Source organism: Anneissia japonica, unplaced genomic scaffold (genome assembly GCF_011630105.1).
Source record: "Anneissia japonica isolate Jap-2015-1 unplaced genomic scaffold, ASM1163010v1 scaffold287709_len1912824_cov184, whole genome shotgun sequence".
Classification (NCBI taxonomy): Eukaryota; Metazoa; Echinodermata; class Crinoidea; order Comatulida; family Comatulidae; genus Anneissia; species Anneissia japonica.
In genome coordinates this window covers 707,317-729,975 of record NW_022751466.1, presented here as the reverse complement: position 1 = coordinate 729,975, position 22,659 = coordinate 707,317, and the positions used below count along the sequence as shown (strand labels likewise).

At 35.7% G+C, this 22,659-nt stretch overlaps 1 protein-coding gene across 1 annotated transcript in view; it reads left to right on the top strand.

The window, feature by feature from the left end:
• Positions 1-22,659, top strand: part of LOC117121643 — a 29,745-nt gene that overhangs the window by 4,987 nt on the left and 2,099 nt on the right. The window contains exons 3-28 of the mRNA XM_033266882.1: positions 457-530; positions 1,054-1,246; positions 2,163-2,343; positions 2,492-2,539; positions 2,912-2,970; positions 3,270-3,385; positions 3,747-3,857; positions 4,438-4,548; positions 4,918-5,055; positions 5,409-5,501; positions 5,886-6,003; positions 6,765-6,878; positions 7,520-7,704; positions 8,108-9,826; positions 10,945-11,132; positions 11,818-11,966; positions 12,689-12,924; positions 13,042-13,200; positions 13,749-13,945; positions 14,111-18,198; positions 18,756-19,046; positions 19,240-19,376; positions 19,663-19,820; positions 20,316-20,399; positions 20,641-20,770; positions 22,060-22,155. Coding sequence (XP_033122773.1) covers positions 457-530; positions 1,054-1,246; positions 2,163-2,343; positions 2,492-2,539; positions 2,912-2,970; positions 3,270-3,385; positions 3,747-3,857; positions 4,438-4,548; positions 4,918-5,055; positions 5,409-5,501; positions 5,886-6,003; positions 6,765-6,878; positions 7,520-7,704; positions 8,108-9,826; positions 10,945-11,132; positions 11,818-11,966; positions 12,689-12,924; positions 13,042-13,200; positions 13,749-13,945; positions 14,111-18,198; positions 18,756-19,046; positions 19,240-19,376; positions 19,663-19,820; positions 20,316-20,399; positions 20,641-20,770; positions 22,060-22,155 — 9,173 coding nt within the window. The remainder of the gene's footprint in view (positions 1-456; positions 531-1,053; positions 1,247-2,162; positions 2,344-2,491; positions 2,540-2,911; positions 2,971-3,269; positions 3,386-3,746; positions 3,858-4,437; positions 4,549-4,917; positions 5,056-5,408; positions 5,502-5,885; positions 6,004-6,764; positions 6,879-7,519; positions 7,705-8,107; positions 9,827-10,944; positions 11,133-11,817; positions 11,967-12,688; positions 12,925-13,041; positions 13,201-13,748; positions 13,946-14,110; positions 18,199-18,755; positions 19,047-19,239; positions 19,377-19,662; positions 19,821-20,315; positions 20,400-20,640; positions 20,771-22,059; positions 22,156-22,659) is intronic.

Genomic DNA, 22,659 nt, shown 5'->3' with positions numbered 1-22,659 from the left:
CGGGACTGCAACCATTAAGCATGATATGTTTGTACAGTACTTGTATACATTATATGTCTTATGGTATTTCATTGCATGTTTGTTTACTTTAAATTGGACAATTAATGTCGCGTGAAAAGTCTTTAATATTTGGATTCCCTTGGGTGTCCGGAATTAATAAGGATGATACTTTAGTTAATTACTGTTACCAATATTCTGACTGGTGCAGTGAATATTTTTGGTAACCTTTTGCATTTATAATATTTATGTATGATATTGAAAAGAATTTTTTTTTTTTTCATACAAATCAAACTTTCTGTAGTATCTGAGAGATCTCAGTAATGGCAGTTTGTTCTAAAATAAAACCTTTTTTAATATAACAACATAAAGATAAGATAAAGATGTACTTATTTATAGTCATAGCTTAGATATTAAGACGTTTAATTATAAGACTTTTAATTGTTTGCTGTTAATTAGTCTCTCGGCAGATGGCTGAGGCCATAGAAGCAGACAGGTCACCTGAAAGAATCGCCAAGAACCAAGCCCAAAAGGTTAGAATTGATCAAAAAATAAATTTGTTCCATCAATAGAATCACCTAACATTAACTCCAGTACCTGTAGTTTCAACTCGCCTCTGAAAATAATATTGTTCATGAGACATTTTGGTATCATCTTCAGTTTCAGATTTTAAAATTTGACTGCACTTTGGTCACAGTGATAATCTGTAACATCTTACTTGGATTAGTGCAATAAATAATTCTGTAATAATTGTAAAATACATTATTTTAAAATACATGCTCACAAAATCACTGACATTTATTCAGGTTAAGCACATTGCATATCAATTCATAAGAAGTACAGTATAGCAATTCTTTAAAAAAATTTGAGTTTTCAATAAATAGACATGTACTTTTTATATAATCAACAATGAAACATTTTAAGATGAAAATTACAATGCTTTGGAGTTTAATAAATCTTTGAATTTAATATTAAATATTATGAAAATTCTTGTCAAACCTACAAATATCTTTTTTTTTATGATTTCAAATAAAATTTTTAATGTACAATCCCTAGAAAGAGAAAAAAGTTGAAGCAGTACCTAAGCCCAAGTCAGTTCGGTTACTAGGTCGTGGCCCCCGTATCAAGCATGTTTGCCGTCGTGCGTCTGTAGCCTTAGGATGCCCCACCGCTATTTTTCAAGAGCTTGAAGAGCCCTCGCTGAGTGCCTTACCTCTGGACGAGAGAGACCAAGCAATGGTCGTACTTGGTATGGAAATTTGTATATTTTTTGTTTGTTGAATTTATTTTCATCAAGGATTATAGAGAAGTTGGTAGTTGATATATTACTACCATGGTAGGTTGCTGAATTTGTAGTTATTAATCTTTGATGTATTACTGTATATATGCTAAATGTGTGCATTTTGTGCATGTACCTTTTTCAGTGTTTGCATGATTTGTATATTAATACAGCAGTTGTAAGTAATTGCATTTATTCGTAAACAAATCCGGCATAAAATGTTGTGTGTCATGCTCCCATAAAAAAACCAGAAGAAGTTCTAAAAACTTTTAAAAAAAACTTAATAGAATGGTGTTGGATTTAATATCTTCTCAATTTGTAACAGTGATTCATTATTGAGGCATATCTGTATTTGCAGCTGCATAGAATGGCTGTGTTTTTTTGGGAGGCATATGTTATGCATGACTGCACACACAGTGTTCTGCTACAGCTGCACATACTGTAGCAACTACGTTAAAAAATCGTGATTATGTAGTAAAAACTTGTCAGCTGACACGTTTCTATTGATGCCATGATGCGCGATTGTTTTTAATGATTAGGTAATTGTACTGTACATTGTGCAGTGTTAGACTGCTCTCCGTTTACTCTTCAAAAAACACTTCCATTGTTTGTTTTTTTTTAATATGTAGCATATGTCTTAACAATTTTACAAACAATATAAATTAAAATGTAACTTTATTTCTGTAATATTATTCCACATCAACATTTAAACATGATTTTTTAAATTGTATTTATGATATAAAGATAATTACAAAGAAAGTAAGGATAATATAACCAAGCTTTAAAAATAATGAGCTTAAAGATTGTTTTAAAAATAATAATGGGGTCTTTCACTCACACTTTCATCTAATTTCAATTAAAATTTTCATTTATTAAATTTATGTAGATTCTGACACGTCAGTAGACAGAGGCGATACTTCAAGTCCCTCCATCTCCTCAACGACCTCTTCACCTCTTTTGGTGAGAACTAGACCGGGCTCAAAGACTGGGCGTAATCGCAAAATACGCTGCAAGGTATGTCCGGGCTGTAAGCAGGTCGATGATTGCGAACAATGCGGAAATTGCTTGTAAGTATTTGTTGTTAATAGTAATAAACTGATTATGACTGAAAAAATTATTTAGTTAACTATACAGTACTTGCTGTAGCTGCCCACTACCAACTTTCTGTTTTTTAATTTTATATCATCTAATAGTTTCATGTGATCTTTTTTTAAGGGACAAAACAAAGTATGGTGGGCGTAATGTAAGGAAGCAATGTTGCAAGTAAGTAACTGATGATAATGCAAAATAAAATTCTTGTTAAGGTACATACAAATGTTTAAAAAGAATTTTGCAACACTGTTGCGGCTGACTAGACGTGATTTGACCTCTAGATGTGAAAAAGTGTTATTGAATGAGTTAGTCCACGTCTGTGAGCGTCTGTCAAGTTAAAGCTGCAAGTCACAAAAATATAATGTCCAAATATTATTCCCTTTCTTTCCTTTTATCTTTGCCTTTAAACACTTAAAACAAAAAGTTAATAAAGAACATAAATAATTAATTTATTCTCTGTCATATATTGTTCTTGTTACTCTAAATAAACTGAAGTAAATTGCAGAAAGATATTGTATTAATATTTTGCCGTTTTCCCTTTAGATATAAAAAATGCTCGAACCCACAGTGGTCATTAAAGACCAGTATAACGAGACCTAAAGGTAAGTAGGCTGGAAGTATCACAATATTTCCAACTATTTATCACATGACTATCTTCATTTTTTTTCTTTCATTGTTTAATTAGTGTATGTGGCAAAGCGAGATCTAGTAGCGAGTGTTGCACTGGAAAAGCACAATGTAGTTGGATGTCATATCTATGCCATGACGTTGACAGCCACACCACACAGGTGCTGATCTGTTGTAATTATTGTCATGGATATTCCTGCTTGGGAAAAAAATTTGTTCTGCCTTGTGATTTTTTGTAGTGATTTGTGTAATATGTTGAATTGTTTCTCCTCAGTACCTGCAATCCAGAAACTGGTGGATTTCGATAAACCTGAAAACAACAATCAGACAGGAAAGAAGAGCAAAGCTTTTGTTGCAAATAAAATCATAAAGAAAAGCCTGCGAGAAATGGTGAGTCGTATTGTAAATGTCTTGTTTGTCTGTGTGCCATAAATTAATAGTAAAATTATGTTGACGGTAAAATAATGATGTTACGGTTGACTTATAATTATGCGTTTGGATATGGTTTGCTAAGGTCCCATAAATGAAAGTATCAACATAAGTAGACATGTACGTTTGTGGGGCTACATGTGCATTTGAGGGACATGCTCTTATTTTTTGTCCTGTTTTCATTGGTTAATTTAAGTTTGATGAACACTTCCGAAAAATCTATTCTGGGTCAAAAATATGCACATCTGTATTTTTTCCTAATAATACATAGAAACTGAATCAAAACTCACAAATATATGTACGTTTACGTTGTTTTTCTTAGTTGTCGTCCCGTCAACAGAAGATTGAGAATAGTTTGAACACACAGGTGGTAGTGAAGAGTCAGTTGCAGCAAGTACACCATGCGATGCATCGTATAATGCTTAACTACAAGGTACCACATGTCCATCTTCTTTTCCTGTGCCATTAGTGTTGTGCTGTATAATATGCAACTACATTCTACCACTTTGTCCAACTACATGGTACCACATGTCTAAGTGCATGGTACCACATTTCTAAGTACATGGTACTACATGTCCAACTACATGGTACCAACTTGTTTCATGCCATTTAGTGGCTATAACCTGGTACCACTTGTCCAACAGTTAATGGTAGTGTGTGCACTGTACTATGAGATCCATGAATACTGTAAGCCCTCATTCAACAAAAATATAGAAAGATGTTATATAGAGGTTTGTGGAAAACCTGGTGTTCAATTTACTGGTTATTCTGTTACAATATAATTGTAATATCCCAAAACATATGTCGCCAAAAATAGATCAAAGGACCAACTCATGTGAATTTAAACGAGAAAAACAATTGAGTCGAAGCTGTGCCAAATCGGAGTAAAAATTATATAATTTGGAAGCTGCTTCCAAAAGCAGGCAGGAGCGCAAGTGAAGGAACATTGTATTTAAAAATATATTTACAATAATAATATTTTATCATCAACACTATTCGTTTTTTCTCCACAGACTGACTGTAATGTATTGAATGCATGGCATGATGGGGTAGCCATCTTATCATCAGAGCCAATGGTTCCCCGTACCGTTTGCTATCTGTGTGGAAGCAAGGGCCAACATGATGTACGTATACAGACAAAAACAGTCTTATTCTAGTATGCAGTGACGTGTCTAGGAGTTTTGAAATTGGGAGCTGATGGGGGCGCAAAGCTAAAGGGGGCCTCGATGATTAAGTGAGGGGGCGCAAGCTTGTAAAATATAGTGATATGAGGTGATTTTTATCTAATTTAGCATGATTTTTTTGCTTTCAACATTTTAATATAGGGGTTGAGGTGCACCCCCTGAAAACTTGCCTTGATATGCCACTGCTAGTATGAGAACAACATATAGCTCAATAGGCAAACCTGTTACAATGTTGAAAAACTAATAGCAGCATGAACTTGCCAGTAATATTTCTTTCTTTTATTTTCTTATTTTCTTTGTGCAATTCAGTTTCTTTATTGCAATATCTGCTGCGAGCCATTCCATGAATTTTGTCTGGATGAAGAAGACCAGCCGCTTGATGGAGAGGTAGAGAACTGGTGCTGTCGAAACTGCAAGTTCTGCCATGTCTGTGGCTGCCAGAATAATGTACGTATATCATAAGATCCAGAAATTGCATTAATTGATAACAAATTGGTTTGATAATAAAACTAAATATTCTGTTTAGTTAGACTCTTATTTTCTACCTTCTACCTATAATAAAATAAAAGTATAAGAAAATACTTTTGCCTGGCTAACAGCTTTTAATCCTGAATTGTAAATACAGTTAAATTTGTCGACTTTGCCTGTTGAATAATTTCTAAGTCGATCTAATTTTACATGCAAAATTGATTTGTTTTCCGTTATTTAACAATCTGTACGTCAAATTTTATCTAAGTCGAACAATATTTCAATGGCATTTTGGATTGAAGTTTAACTGCATATTTTATTTTCATTGATAGTTATTGCAATGCAACAAGTGTAAGAACACCTATCATGCTGAATGCCTGGGTCCTAACTATCCAACCAAACCCTCAAAGAAAAGGAAGATTTGGGTAAGTTATTCACATCATCAAAATAGATAGTGTATTTCTCAGACTTTTTCTTCAGACTTTTGTGGGTTATCTCTGGTGTTTGTTTATTTATTTATTCAAGAAAACAATTACAAAAAAAACATAGAATACATTTACAAAAGAAATAGAGTAGTTCCTAGGAAGATTCAACAGCAACAAAAGTCACTATTATCAGCAATGATGTGAACCTCCAAATTAATTGGCAATTTAGAAAAAAAAATCATCAATTTATATACATGTGACTAACATGGTTTACACCCATTAAAGCCAATCTTACCTGTAATTTCTGTGCAACATACCGATGTAGTGTTTTAAAAGTAAAAAAGAGTTATGGAACTAAAAGTTTACTTTTTTATTTATATGCAGATTTGCACAAAATGTGTGAAGTGTAAAAGTTGTGGTGCTACAACACCCGGTCCAGGCAATGCTACCTGGTGCTACGACTTCTCATTATGTCAAGATTGTGGGAAGTTGTTTGATCGTGGTAAGTTGTCATTACGTGCTATCTTAACAAGTCTAATTGTATTTTACTGCACAGGGCTATACCCTTAACCAGCTGACTTCAGAATGACAATATTACAGTAGTAAAAACATGCACAAATCTTGAATTGTCGGGATTTGGGATTGGTACGGGAAACATTTCACTGTTTGATCGTGGGAGTGCGGCATACTGTGCCCATTTCTGTGAGGCTGCGTACAAATTGTAAGGGTTACAGTACATAGTAAGAAAAAGATGATTATTTTATATGGATGAATATCACATGTGCCAAAGAATATCCAAACCAGTCACTCGTTGCAAATGGTGTTCCAAAACATGCTGGAATGTCAAATTTTTAAAATCTATTTTATTGCAATGAACTAACCTTTATATATTTATACATCAGGCTATGCAGTTATTATCCCTGTTTTTCAATGTTGAAACATCCTTTTTTAATGATGTTGTGATGGTTTCTGCCTGAGAAATGCCCGAAATCGTAAACTTTGAAGGTGGATATCGCAAATACTCTCCTTTAAGCAGCTGTATGTTGAACACTTGTAACTTTATAAGGAAATGTCTGATTTAAATGATTCTTAGACCATTTTATAACTATCATTTTACTGCTTAACACTGTATTAATAACTAAAAATCGATATTTGTGACCAGTGACTGGTTTGCCTTGTCATTGCCGCATATAGAGGTTTTCATCAATTAATACTTTGTGTAAAGCAATTCATAATAATAATGTAATCATGTTTTTCTTGTAGGCAACTATTGTCCCATTTGCAATCGTTGCTATGAAGATGATGATTACGAATCAAAGATGATGCAATGTGGGTCATGTGACACATGGATTCATGCAAAGTGCGAAGGATTAACAGGTCAGAGGTCATGTTAGAATGATATTGCCAATTGCTTTTAAGCATGATAACAATTATAATTATAATAATACTTTAAAATAAATATAGTTCTTATAAAGTACTTCCAACCACTGCTAAAGAATTTCATGATTACTTTTGGTCATGTGGAGGAGGTTATATATACCCTCCTCCATTCCCTGCCCAGAGTATGGCTAGAATTTTGTAGTACAACACTTATACAAGTCATTTGTAACTCATAATCACCATACTGTTGGTCCAATATTTAAATATAGTTTACTATTCAACTGGTTGACCAGAAGGTATTACAACATGTCTCCGTATGATTTGTAAACTATTTAATTGTTTTAAATCAGATAAAATTTAAATTATATTTTTCTGAATTTTAGAAGATTTATGTTGGAGCGGTTGGCGCACCAGTTGCGTTTCGATCTCCCAACCTGTGCATTTTGCTTGCGTTCTTGGACAAGGCACTTTACCTACATTTGTTTCTCCACTTAGGAGTTAAATGGGTACCCAGTGGTTCACTATTGGGGAGGAAAAAGGCGGCATGGATGGGAACTGGCCACCCTACCGTACAATGGGCTAATAGCTCATTCCCTACATTCAGTAATAAATATGGGACTACCTTTATCATTTTTTAGATGATTTATATAATATAATGGCAGACCTGCCAGAGAATGTTGTGTATCTTTGTCCTCGCTGTGATCCAGTCAGGCCGGCAAAATGGATGACAGAAATAATGGAGGAGATGCAAGCAGGATTCAAGAATGTTATCACATCATTATTAAATTGTAAAAGTGCAAGTCATCTTATTAAACCAAAGAAAGTAAGTTATATAATTAAAAAAAAAAAAAAAACTTATGAATGTGCATTTAAGATGTGATGTTTAAATGGCTTCCAACTTTCATAGTAATATTGTTTCGTTTTCTTTTTTTTGGGGGGGGGGGGGGTTGCATGGTGGTTGGGAATTAGAATGTGGAATTTGAAAGTAAATCCCTTTTCCAATGAAAATGTAATTTGGTCATATTTAGTATTTTAACACATTTAGTGGAAATAATTTACTGCCATTCCCCACACTTCCAGCCCATGCCAATGTTATTAGTGGAAAAATGAGTTTTAATTATTTATTTCAAGGCAGTTCTAGAGGAAAATTTGATAATATTTTAGTATAATTGTGTGGCAATAATGCTATTCATGGTGTTGAAAAACTTTATTTTCCAAATATGAAGAATAAATCTAAAAAAGATTCCAGTCGGTCATCTGGTGTGTTAGATGTTCAACGACAAGAAATACCAACAAGGACGTCACCAAGGTTACATCAAGAAGGCAGCAGTTCTACTCCAACGCGGACATCTCCCAGATTAGCCAATACAGAAGGACACAAGTCAACGCCACCAACTTCAAGTGTTATAGATTATAGTTGTTACTCCTTGTGTGAAATCACTGGCAGACTTATAGACAATCAAGCCATGATGCAGGTAGCACCAGCATCATGTGACACTCCAGATGTTGCTATGGATGGCGTGCAAGAGGTTGCCATAGAAGGCACACAGGATGTGTTGAATGAGTGTAATAGGGAAACATCTGTTTCAAATAAATTACTACAAGAGTCTATAGCTGGTTCTGGGACCTTACCACAAACCAGTATAAACTCAAATTTAACAGAATCAGGAATTAATTCAACGAACAATACAAAAATTCAAGAGGATTTATCTGCAAAGGGAAACACAAATGTTTTAATAAATTTTTTGGATGATAGTAAATTAGCTGTTACTAGTGAAAACAATCAGCAAAATGAATTAATGGCTGTTTGTAAGGAGTTAGCAAGTTGTGATCCAATGGCTTTGTTAGTCTCTGGAGAATCCGAGAGCATTGATCCAACAGACTTGTCACTTCCCAAAGAAAGTGGAGGCATTGCTCCTACTACTTTGCCAGCCTCAGAAGACATTGGAAGCTGTGAACCTTCAGGGCTGTTAACCACCAAGGAGAGTGGAAGTGTTAATTCTTTAGGATCTGAGATGGAAGAAATTGATGTAATGTTAGTTGATGACAATAAAACATCTGATAAATTGGATAGTGGCGAAAAAGGTCTTGCAATGGAGATGCCTTCCATGGAAGTGGACAATAATGGAGAGGGGATCAATCTTAAAAAGGACACATCTACTCGTTTGAATGTTGGTCCTGATGATATTGATTCAGCAAAAAAATCTAACATACCAGTAGATGGTTGTTCAATTAATATAGGATTGCCTGTACCTCAAACGTCATCTACTTCAACTATGACAGCAGTAATGGGAGACGTTACCAAAACATTGACTTTGTCACTTCCTAAAATCTCTAATAAAGTAATGACAACTAATTTGCTTGAAACGTCGACTGCCAATATTTTAGGAAACACTAATATTCGAAAGGAAGTAACCACTTCTAGTTTTGGTTCATTGAATACTGCCAGTACAGTTGTCTCTGCTGGTGTTGACACCTCAGAAAATCAAGTCTTGGATCTTAGTTCAATATCGCCAAGTACTTGCACAACCATATCTGCATATTCCGATGAAGGAAATGCACTGACATCTCCAGCCAGTTTGCAGATTCTTGCTGACTTTTTGCAATTTAATGTTGCCAATGCAACAGGAGCGGCTAACAATACTTTACTAACTCTACCATCGAATGTCACTAACCACCCAGTGTCACTTGTCACAAACAGTACAAATGGACAGTTAGTCCCATCTGTGAACAGTAATACCAGCATTATTCCTCCGGGTGTATCCATCCTTGATCTGACACAAGGCTTACCAGATGACATCAGTAACCTTATTCTCCAGTCTGATGCAAGCCTGCAAGAATTGACCTTGGACTCTGTTGCAACACCTGTGAAAGAAAAGGTAGAGCGACCAGCAAATTTCATTATGGTAAAGAACAAAGTGGACTCCATGAAGTATTTATCAGTGGTAAGTAACAACAGTAACCACGTTTTCTTTTTTTATGTACCCCATAAGAATTTGTCATTTATAAACACATTTGTACATATAATGGAATGCACATTGATTTTAAGTAAAACTTAAGATTAACTTTAATATAAAATTGAAGAATAAATATTAAGATTAACATTTGATACGAAAAATCAATAAGCAACAAAATACTACCACCTAAGATGCTATAGTTATCAATCAAATCATGAAAAACACATCTCTAACTTTTTGTTCTTATAAGCAAGGCAATTCAACAGAAGGTAGCACATCTCGGGATATCAAAGGTTATAAATCTGGCATCGACATTCTAGGCGCACGTGCGTCCCTACACGCTGAACGTCACAAAACCATAGCAACCAGGCTATAAACCGTCAGCGTACGTGACGAATTACTCACGCACGTGTTAGTTTCCATGATAATCACGCGTCGTGCGGTGATTACAAAGGCCTAATGATATTTTGCACTAACATAGACTGAAATTATATTCTTCATTTCAACATTAATTTCACCAAAATTGTGGTAAATTGTCGTTCATTAGACTCACTTCACAAAAAAAATAAATAAATGTTCTGTATATACTCAAATGTTTGTTTTCGGCACCTTATGCCAACATTGTCAAAATGACAGATTAATGTTACATAAGAACATGAAATTTTATAAAATTCGTAAATTTTATATTGCTACAACTTTTCATTTTCTTGGTCAATTTTCTCAAATCAAATTGCAGTTTATAGAAGCATTTAACAAGCTCGCGGTCAAAGAAAAAAAATCAGATGTAACAGACATTGCGAAGTACCCAAAATTAATAAAATAAAAACTAACACCATAAAACGAATGGCACGCATAGACTAATAATTGACGGCTGTACTCGCAACTAGTATCGGATTGTCGATGCCACAGTAAAGATCAAATGACTGTACACACGCGCTATGTTCGAGAGCGGAGATGTGCGTCCTTCTGTTGAATTAACCTTGTAATAAGTAACAATGTAATAACTTTTTCTTAAACCCTATTACTGTATCTCTGAAGGTCAGCTATTTAATCATTGTGTTTTGATTTAACTGATCATCATTCATGTCTGATTGTTTTTGCTGCAGTCGGACTTCATTGATGATTGCGTAGCCATCATACAGGAATCCATTTCAAGTGAGACTTTGCAGACTGGGGCTCTAAAGCGCAGCAATCTAGTTGTCCGAGAACAGTTTCTGAATGTCATGGAAAAGATGTTTCCATGGTGTAATGTGTTGAACTCTAACTGTTGGCAGAAGAATCATATTTATCCAGAGTAAGTCTGCTGCCCCCTTTTGTTGAAGTAATGTCTGTGATTGACTGTGTGTTCATGCCTTGCATTTTCTGTTTTTCAGATTCTGTTCTAGGCATTTCCATCTCTTCTTTATCTGACTTACTTTGTATGCATAAGTGATTGAATGAAGTAATTTTAAATATATTTATAAACAACCAGTAATAAGTTCACTTATACAGGGTTCTCACCAGAATTTTGGAGTGGTGGTCGGCGACCACCCCAACCCCAGGGGGCATGGTCGTCGACATCAAAACCTCCCCTCTCCCCCAGCTGACAAAATCAGGTTAATCAACAACTCCCTAATCTGGTAGTCGTGCAAGGAAAATATTTTGTTAGCCTACTTTTTTTCCACTATCAATTGCAAAAATAGTGGTGGTCGGCAGCCTAAAAATACTGTCCGGAAATGTTGAGTGCTGGACGGGCCCAACCACCGCCAACCAGCGTGGTGAGAACCCTCTTATAAACCCAATGAATTGAATATTATAAAGTTATTATTTATGAACAGCACCTTGAAATTAAAGCCACAATTCCTAATCCACAAGCTTTTAACATTACTTCAAATTGTTTGAATTTTCGACAGTGGTGATAACAATGAGGGCTTGAAAAACATTGTATAAGATGTATAGTATGTTTTTAAATTTATTGATATTTCCCCCTCTTCATTTAGTGGTATGCTGCCCAATGCTGTATTACCCCCACATTCTGATCATGAGTATGCACAGTGGCAGGTAAGGACATTACCAGCACCAAAGACACCACAACCATCACCGCTGAAGAAGGTTCACCCATCGAAACGAGTCGCTGAAGAGAGTTCAGGTACTTCATTGAGCATTATATTTAGTGGTTTGCTGTTTATTGATGCAAGTGATGATTTTAGTGTCATTCCCAATATGTGACACAGTGTAAGGCATAAGCACTCTCCTGACTATTAAGACAAAAACATTTAAATGCCTAAATATGGTCATAATATTAATAATTAATAATTTTATTGACTCTCTCTTTCAAAGCAGAGGAACACTCTCACGCAGGAGAGGTTCGACCATACAACAGAACAAAAGTTACAAGTAAAGATAAATTCATAAAAAAAGAGACAATAGTAATGGAAAATCCAAATCCAATTAAAATAATATAATATTCTAAAGTTTAAAATCTTAACTAAAAGGGAAAAAAAAGAAGAAAAAAAAATGTAATAATAAAATAAAGTAAATAAAAATAGATTAATAATAAAAACCAGCAGATAATATAATAAATGCAATGTGAAATTGATGTAAAATAAAAGCATACATATCAAAAACACAACAGAAGTATAACATAACATCATGACCACATAGGCATTTAATAACTATACAGTATATGGGTAATTTACAAAATTTGTCTCAAAGCATGAGTCGATAGAGCTTTAACCAACTTAAATTTATTGTGCAAATACCTGTGATTTGCCCATATATGGGTATGATATGACATCATCATGTCCATATATGGATGGCATTATCATGCCTATTTAATTCATTACTTTATATTTATTTAATGTTGAACAGAACTTGAGGATGCATTTGATTTTCTGCCACTGAATGAGAACATTGAAGATCCTCGACGCTGCAACTTCTGTGGAGAGTACGGTGACCATGAGCCAGATCACGCTGGACGACTGCTCTACAGCGGACAGGACGAGTGGATACACATCAACTGTGGGCTGTGGTCAGCAGAGGTGTTTGAAGAAATTGATGGGTCATTGGTGAATGTCCACAGTGCTATATCCAGAGGACGTTTATTGGTAAATACTACAATTTTTAAAATTTGACCTAATAAAAATTGTTGTAACATCACTTCAGAAATGGCCTCATCCAGTGTCAGGGACAATATCCTTATAATTTGATCTTTTTTTATGCAGCGTTGTGAACTATGTGATCGGACAGGTGCAACAGTTGGTTGTAACACTCGTGGTTGCCCTGCAAATTATCACTTTATGTGTGCTCGAAAAAAGAACGCATTCTTCCTTGAGGACAAAAAAGTTTTTTGTTGGCAGCATGGACACCATGCTGACAAAGAGGTAAGCTTCTGCTTTCAATGTGCTGGTTTTGCTGAAGTTGGCTGGAACCAGTTTAAGACTTTTTGTAGTAACAGTGTTTTTCCAATGCTATTTTAGCCTTCAGTTTTACTGGTGCAGTAAAATTAAAAACCCAACCATTAACCAACATTAAAAATTGTGTTTTGGTAAAAAAAGAATTCCACTGATCTGGCCTGTGTAGCCCTAGGCTGGACAATAAATGAACATCATTCCAGTTTTTAATTGGAGGGGGTTTTTCTTTAGAGGGAGACCTGCATATGCTATTCTTTATATGTTAAATATTATAACTGGTGAAATTGTGATGGTCACAACTGCACAAACACACTCGAGCAGCAGATGTTTGTGGTGTTCATTACATGCAACTGTGGGGATTATGCCAATGCGGTGGCACCCTTTAAACTTGTCACAAAATAAAAAATATGTGAAGAACTTATTATTGTTAATGCGTAAATTATTTTTCTATTTTTTTTTTCAAATTCCTTATATGTAGAGAGAGTACAGTGTATATATTTTTTCCATTTTTCTCTCAGCTTGTTGAGGATGGTCACTTTGCAGTATTGCGACGGGTTTGCATCAGTCTTGATAACATGAAACCAAACAAGACGTTTTCTAAAGGTTTACAGCCATCACAAGTGAATGCTATGATTGGGTCATTAACAGTGGAGTATTTAGGCCGTTTAGGTCCTCTCTCGGACTGCAAAGAAGCACTTTATCCAATTGACTATAGGTAAGGCTTATTAGTTGGTAGAGATTTTTGAGTATTGGCTGTTCCAACTCATAGAATTGGACAGTTGAGAATGATTATTACATTTTCAATAATTCAAAACTAAATTATCAATTCCCCTCAATTTTGTACGTAATTGTAATAAGCAAATATGTTTTCTTTTCTCAGGTGTTGTCGTGTGTACTGGAGTACTGTTGATCCAGGTAAACGATGTGTTTATAACATCAAGATTTTAGAGGTAACACCAGAGACATCTTCTGACCAGTCTTCACTTGTTGAAACCAACAAAACATTGATACATAAAGTTCATGCTAACATGGCTGACAACCCAGTGCCCATCACAGATGTCATGAGTGATGACAATATGTTAACGACCATCTCAAATTTCGGACATTCAACTGATTTTGAAACCTCAGATGTCATTCCACTGGAGACAAATGAAGAAGCAGGGGATGTCATTAAATCACTCCATCAAAATGAATCTGAATTGGTGACAATAAATAGCAGCATTGATTCTCAGAATCAGCAGCTTGATCAAATGGAAACACAGGAACCAGCAAAAGTCAAGAGGTTATCAGAACAAGCTTTAGAGGTTTATCAAGAAACTACAGGAAATTCAGTTCAGTTTGGCATGGGAGTCGATGAAGATTTTGTTTTCAGTCTCAACGAATCCACAAAGTTAAGCAACAGCTATCCAATGTCCAGAACGGACAGCTGGAGAAAGAAGACTGAAAATGCAAGATGTCACTCTTGGTCTGGTGGAGAGACAAACCTACAGGGTAACATGATTATTAACTGCACTAACAAAGAAGAATCACAACTGGTCCATGATGACCACCCTGTTGTGTTGAGTAGAATGGTTGAAGCCTTGAATAGAGCTGCTGCTGGATCACAAAAGAAATGTAAACCAATCAGAGATACTGTATGTAACACCTTGTCAAACACCCTGAAAACCAATGAAATTCATGTCAGTGATGTAGCAATTAAAGAAGCAGATATTGGAGGAAATCCTATTGGAGATGCAGTCTGTAAAAGTACTCAAGTGTTAGTGACTGAGAATAGTATCGACTCAGATGCTGCCATAACAAAAACTGATGTTGATTCCTGTATACTTGTTGATGTATCTCATAGCAGTCATCATGACAGTCATCAACCCTGTGAAGCCATGGTAAATCAGAACACTGCAGACCATAGTGGTGATATCACAGATCCTTGCATTGTGGGTAATTCAGAAGAAATTACAAATTTGATATCAACTCAATTTCCAACAAGCAATTATTTAATGAAAAGTGTTTCTAAAGATGATGGAAAGGAAAATTCTGAAACTGACTTTGGAAAAGCTGAGGATCAGCAGTTACAACTTGTGGATGAAGATGGTGAAGGACAGCATAATGTAGAAGACAGCCTCTCCACTAAGCCTGTTTTTGGTACTGACATCAACCATCTTCTCAGCGTTAATTCTTCTAAGATCACTACACAAAATTCAAATACAGATAACAATAAAGAACCTTTATTGATCACTTGTAATGGGGATGTAGCAGTTACTGCTAAATATACAGAGGGGAAAGAAGAATCACAAACAAATAATGAAAATAACAGTGGGCCAAATGATTGCGAAAAATCAACAGTTGAAACAAATGATAATGTGATGGATGAATGCAAAGATATAATTGATTTGTCAAAGGAAAAACACATTGGTGTATGTCAGAGAAATGATGAGCCATTGGAATGTACATATTGCAGTAAGTCGTACGTCAAGGAAAGTTTCTATCTTAAACATATCATGAATTGTAAACAAAGGCAAGATAATGTGACAGACAATAAGAGAGGTTTGGAAGAACTCAGTGTTGTGATCACCAAAGATGAGGATGTGTTATTGCAAGATCCTGACAACGGTCAGTTAAAGAGAAAGCTTGGTACCAACATTGATGAAGCAATGATTAGCCCACGATCAAGAAAAAAATATAAGTTAGAGGCTGAAAGATTGAATTTTGATGAATTTGTCCCAGAATCTAAACTGGATAAATTGGATATTGCAAAACCAGGAAGAAAGAGTTACCCGATGAGGAACACCTCTTCCAGGCTGATCAGAATCGCATCAGAATCTGAGACAATGGAAATCACAGATGAGCTTCCATCACCACCAAAGATCAGGAAAGGTCTACGAGTTAGCTTATCACCAGTGGATATTAAAACTGCTCATGAAAGTTTAGAAAAAGATGAAACTTCTGATGCCATTAAACCTGCCGTGCCAAAACGTGGTCGCCCACGAAAGCTACCTGTAAGTAATGAAGTTCAAGCTGAAAATGCATTAGGAAATACAAATGAAAGAAGAGTGACTAGATCAAGACTTTTTGAAAATGAATCTTGTGGAGATGTTCAAGGTGGTATCAGTACAAGAAGGAGGCCAAGAAACAGTGGTGATACTTCAAAACCATTGGAGGCTAAAGAAAAGAGTAATGATTTGGATGACAACGTGCAATCGCCACCTGTGAAGAGGAAAAGAGGAAGACCGCCATTGAAAAGAAAAGATGACGCTGGAAACAGTAAAACTATTACAAGTGATGAAGTAATTGAGGAAATTAATGCCACACAAACAAAGGACTCGGACATTAATCAGGAAGTTGGTGATACTACATCTAAATTTGAAAATACAAAAGAAAATTCAGCAGCTGACAAAAATCTTAAAGTAACATCAATGGACGAGTGCCTAAGAAGTGACACTCAAGCGCATCTGTCTTCCTGCGTTAGAAGTTCTTCAGATAATTTGGTTGCAAGGGACAGATTTAAACCAAATATAATCAGAAAAAAAAATACACAGGCAAAAGATTGTGGTCTCCAGACAATGCAGCCTGTGTATATGTATGTCAACAATCAAGATGATGGCAGCATATTCAAAGAAATTCGAAACCCATGCAGTTCTGGAAAAGAAGGAACAATACCACTAAGCCAGCCTCAACAGGTCATTAATAATTCTTCACCTGTTGAAAACAAATCAACAAAGTGTGTTGGTAATAGTAGCCAGGTACCAACATCTGCTGTCATAGGTACACAAATACCGCCAATTAGCAATCCACAAAGCTTCATCCGGAGTTTAAGCATTCCAGGTGCATTTGTACAGCCATCTGTAGTTGTACAGTCACCTGTTCTTGTACAGCCTACTGTTCCTGTACAGGCACCTGTTATTGTACAGCCCACTGTTCCTGTTGTAAACACAGTCACTGTGATGGTTAAACCTCTTAATCCAATGGCTAATGCACCAGCTACAATACCAACAGTTTATGTTAAAGAGAACACTCAAATTTTAAGTCCAGTAAGAAGTCCGTCTAGTGCCCATTTACCCCCTTCACCAGTAGTTTTACCAGTTCGGGAGGCTGTCCAAAGAAACATGAAACCATCCATTATACAAATTTCTCGTACTCCACTCAGCTCTGCTCCAATCCAAAATTGTGTTACCATGGCACAGACTATTCCACTGTCAAACTTAATAAACACAAACCCAGTGCATCGCTTGATTAACTCTGCTCCACTCCTTAATAACCAAACCGATGAACGGTCCCTTTTTTCAGACTTCAAGCGTATCATTTCTGTTCCTCCACAAGATACAGTAATACCTGTTGAATCTTTATCCCCTGTTGGCCAAGTACCAACTGGCTACAAAGTTGCCATTCCAAGTCTTGCTCAAAACCACCACATTGTCTCCAGAAGTCCGCCAAAATTGATACGTCCATCTCAAACGATTTCCATTCTTGAGTCTAATGAGAAATCTGGATATTCTTATAAACGTATCCATCCAGAGAAGTTACCAATCCCCCGATTACCACGTATAGAGCCAATAAAAGTTGCGCCTTTTGGAATCCACCATATGAAGAGTATCTTGAATCCGTCTTACGTATCTGTACCTAGATATCTTGGCACGACTCAGTTACCGCACTCAGTTACAACTTCAAGTTGCAGCATTCTGCAAAGTCTTGCTCAGCATGTAATCACAAACCCAAGCACCATCACCACGATGGCCTCCAGTCCTACTTTATTGCTTCCACCTACAGAAAGTCTTCCTAAAACAATGTCAGTTATGAACAGTGATAGTGCAAAGCATCTTGCTGTACCAGTCCAATCTGGACTTGACAAGCCAGTGACAGCTGTGCACCAACCTGAGATCCGTTCTTGCAATGTAAAGGACACAACAAGAAACATGGATACTGATGCCATTCCAAGTACACCAGCAACTCCTAATAATGTTCAGAGGGAAATAGGTAAGTTTTTTTGACTTAAATAACAACACATATTTCAGTAGCAAGTAGCAAGACCTGAATTAACAGCTTGCAGTTACTCCATTGCAGGTATGCTTGTCATAATAACAAGTTAGTGATAAATAGAAGTGTTTTACTAAAAAACAAAACAGTATATTACTTTGAAAAACAAAGGTTAAAATGTTTGCTGCAAATTATTAGACACACAATTTTGATGATATATGATGCCTAGATAAAGTTAAAATAAAAAATGTGTTTGTAGATGTACACTTGTTTTGGCACATGGGAGAGAACCTAAGAAAAAGGTCTGGCAGTCAACGTGTTAAAATAATGTTGAAATACATAAAGTAAAAAAAACCTCTCATTTGCCACTTGTTGGAATTTCACAGTTAAAGCTATGTTAACTTTAGGTAGTGTTGTGTTTAGTTGTAATAGAAATGATGCACTTGCTTAAGATTTGAACCTAAGCCTACAGAATTGGAAGAGAAGCAGACACCAATCCACTTAATTTGAAGATTGATTGTTTATCAGGTAATCATCTTTATATCTCACCTTATTAGATGAATCAACACAGCCAGCAGGATTGGTTCACAAAGATTTAACCCCACCCATTCAGAATGTTGCCGATGAACAAGAGGTGACCTCACCACTGCTCTCCATGTTGATGGAGAAAGAATTGAGAGAAAGCTCAGCTCCTCCGTCTAAGGATGAGCCGCATCTTGTGTTTGAGGTCACCAGTGATGATGGGTTTAGTACTCGTGCGGATACGATGGAGGATGCATGGAAGCAGGTGGTGGACCTTGTCAATGAGCGGAGGAATGATGCCAGGATGAAGAGTTTGTCTTTCACAGGTAAAAAATTTGTCCATTTTTATTTTTTAAAATTCCAGCAAAGTTGGATGGCAACTGCCATTCAAGATAAATAGTTCAATTTGTAGCTTGCTAAACTAGTCTTCATGTAGCATTGTAATTTGGTCCTTGTTATGATAATTACATAAAATGAAGTATTGTCAGAAATGTTTAAATAGTGTAACATCAATTTCAGGTGTTCATGGTCTGTGTATGCTTGGGATTACAAATGATGCAATGGTGTTCCTTATTGAGCAGCTATTTGGTGCACCAAATTGTCGCAAGTACCATTTTCGATACCATAAATATCAACGAGAAAGTGATGAAGAGGAAGTAAGCATGTTAAAATGATAATTATTGTTTATTGCTACTATCATCATCCATCCTCATTAATATTGTTGCTATTTTATTGCTATAAGAGAAATATATAAATTATTAATTACTAATCAGTATGTAGTGTATTGTCTTCGGTGCTTGTCTGTATACCTACTACAATATAATTGTGGCTGTGTGTGGTATAGGCAAACAAAAATCATAGACTGCAAATTGATTGCTCTACTATGTATATAGCGACCCATGTACTGTATGTCTAACTTTACGCTTTTCACAACCTTTGTAGGAGCTCGCCATCAACGCCCATGGATGCGCACGTGCTGAGCCCCATAAACGGACTCGCTTCAGTCATGATATGTTTGATTTCTTGGCATCAAAACATCGCAAACCTCCTCCTCTACTAGTTGTCAACGATGATGATGATTCCTCATACGGTAGTGCCAGGTATATTCTTAGCTTATTATTTAATCTTTTGTTACAAACTCTAACAATACATTTTCAACAGTTTAATGCTTTTTTTGGTGATATTTTTCTACTAGAAGTTTAAAGTACAAGATAGATTAATTTCAACACTCACGAATCATATTGGATCTACTGAATATTTTGTTATCCATCAATTTTTCCAGTAATAATCTTTCAATTGTTAAAATATTTCCAACATTATCTTAATTGTTCTGTGTGAATTAGTTGGTGCCAACAAGTATTTATTCTTCAAGTAGTCTTTAAATTACGCAATTTACTGTAGTCAATGTTGAAACTTAATATAACCTCATTTGATCCTTTTATTATGAAGCACTTTTCAAGTTTATGTGACAACTACCTTAGATTTGCCCATATATGGGTGTGGTATGATACCACAATGCCCATATAAGGACAAATCACAGATATTTGTGTCACCAAACTTCATTCATTATTTGTGTCTCCTTGTGTTCTGTGTAGGCGTCCTACGAGTATTGACCTTCCAATGGCTATGCGTTTCCGACATCTTAAAGATACAGCAAAGGAAGCAGTAGGTGTATTCAGGTGAGTGTAGGCTTCCAATCCCATGAGTCCAAATCCTGTCTGTGACACCAGAATTCTTTTCTTACAAAAAATAATGAAAAAAACTCCTTTTCCTAAACCTCATAATGAGACTTAGTTTATAAAGCATCATTCCATCTTGTAATTGGCAAGTGTGCTTTCTGTCTGATGTCAATACATAAATCAAATAATCTGTTTATGTTAACCCATATTTTATGTTTTTGTTTTTGTTTTTTTATTTCAGATCTGATATTCATGGCCGGGGCTTATTTTGTAAACGGTTGATTGAAGCGGGCGAGATGATCATCGAGTACAGTGGAACAGTCATCCGCTCAGTCTTAACAGACAAACGAGAGAAGTACTATGAAAGCAAGGTATGACATGGATATATACTTTATTAAATACTAGAAATATTTCAATTTTTGCTATGACAATGTGTCCCTGGACAGATTCACTTATCCATGACCGATTGGGACTTCACTAAATCCTATTTTTAACAGGCAAAAAATAAGTCTGTGTCTCATTCATGTCTGAGGTCTTCTTTTGTTGTATTTGAAAGCCCTTTCGACGGGAAAGAAGTGAGATGTTGAAATTGATATTTACAGTATAGCCCAAGCTTTCACTTGCAGTTGATGCCAGCTTTATAAATTTTTTTAGTGATTTTATACTGTGCCCAATAGGACATGAGATTCTAACGTAATGTTAAAATTTATAATATGGGACTTGCCATGCAAAAATCAGCATCAAATACCTGTACATGCAAATTGACTTTTTAACATACTCATATTCTCCACATTATAAGCTTCAAAACGATTGGTCGTTTACTGGAATTAAATTACAGTTGCCAAAGTTATAAGTAAAAGCATTACAGTGTAACAATGCCAGGGGCGGATCCAGAGATGTCCAAAAGGGGGGGCCGAAATTTGGGTCGATCGAGACAACAATTTCCTAGGGGGTCCGGGGGCATGCCCCCGCGAAATTTTTGTGTTCTAGACGCCCGAAAATAACATTTGAGGCGTTCTGGGCTATCATTTTTTTCTTTTTCTTTCTTTTTTCTTTTTTTTTACCTCCCAAAAGGGGGGGCCGGGGCCGGGCCGGCCCCCCCCTAAATCCGCCCCTGAATGCTGTCACATTCGTGTGCTAATTAATCAGTTTAACATATGTGAGGTCTCACCACCAAATGAGACACATCGTTAGTGAGTTTGTGAAATCATATTGAGATATTCACCAAACAGGTCAAAGTAAACATTAGTACAAAATTTTGATATTAATGTTTTTAAATAACTTGATATTTAAATTTTATGATTGTATACTTTTTAAATGAATTTTCTTATTAAAACAGTGTTCTCTGCACATATTCTGTAATTCTAGTCCTATTATGTGTAGAGATTAGTTTATCTTTGATGCTGATTTTCTCAAAATGTGATTCTCATACACCAAAATTTAAATGCTCACATTTCTGGATCCACTTATCATAGGGAAACCATTAAAAGACCCAATTGAAGCTTATATCATCATCTACCAAAATATAATATTAACTAAATTTTTGATTTTCTAACCATGAGACTCATTTTGTGGAGAGACCTCACACATAGCACACTGGTCTTGGGATGGCATGCCTCATACGTGATGTATTTTTGTATTTGTTTTTTTAATTCTTTAGGGTATTGGCTGTTACATGTTTCGCATTGATGATTATGATGTCATCGATGCCACAGTCCACGGTAATGCTGCACGTTTCATCAACCACTCTTGTGAGGTATGTATTTCCTGTTGTTTGGTACAGTATTAATTTGGATTAATTTTGAAAAGAGTAATTGAAACAAATTGAAATGAAATTTTTTGTCACAATTGTCAGTTGAGCTGCAAGAGCAGGGTTCCCAAGTATCCTGCATTAGTCAGAACGTCCTCCTGGAAAATAATCCAATTCCCGCAAAATGATTAAATATGCATGTTTTTACTACTGTTTAGCCCTTTATTGTTATTAGTCACAACAAATGCAGCAAAACAAAATTAGATGTGTGCTGAGAAAGCTCGTTTAAATAGATCTCCCGGAAATGACTGTTTACAACTTGCGACATAAACTCAGCCTGAAAGCCATAATTAGTTGGTCTCTGTAAGACTCTCTGACTGTAAATATTACTACAGTATTTAAATTTAGTTTTTGTATATGTTAAACTGAAGTAAATTACAATATATAACAACACTATTTTCATATTGGATGCATAGCGCTGGTTTTCTATGTTCATATTTATTTTTCCTA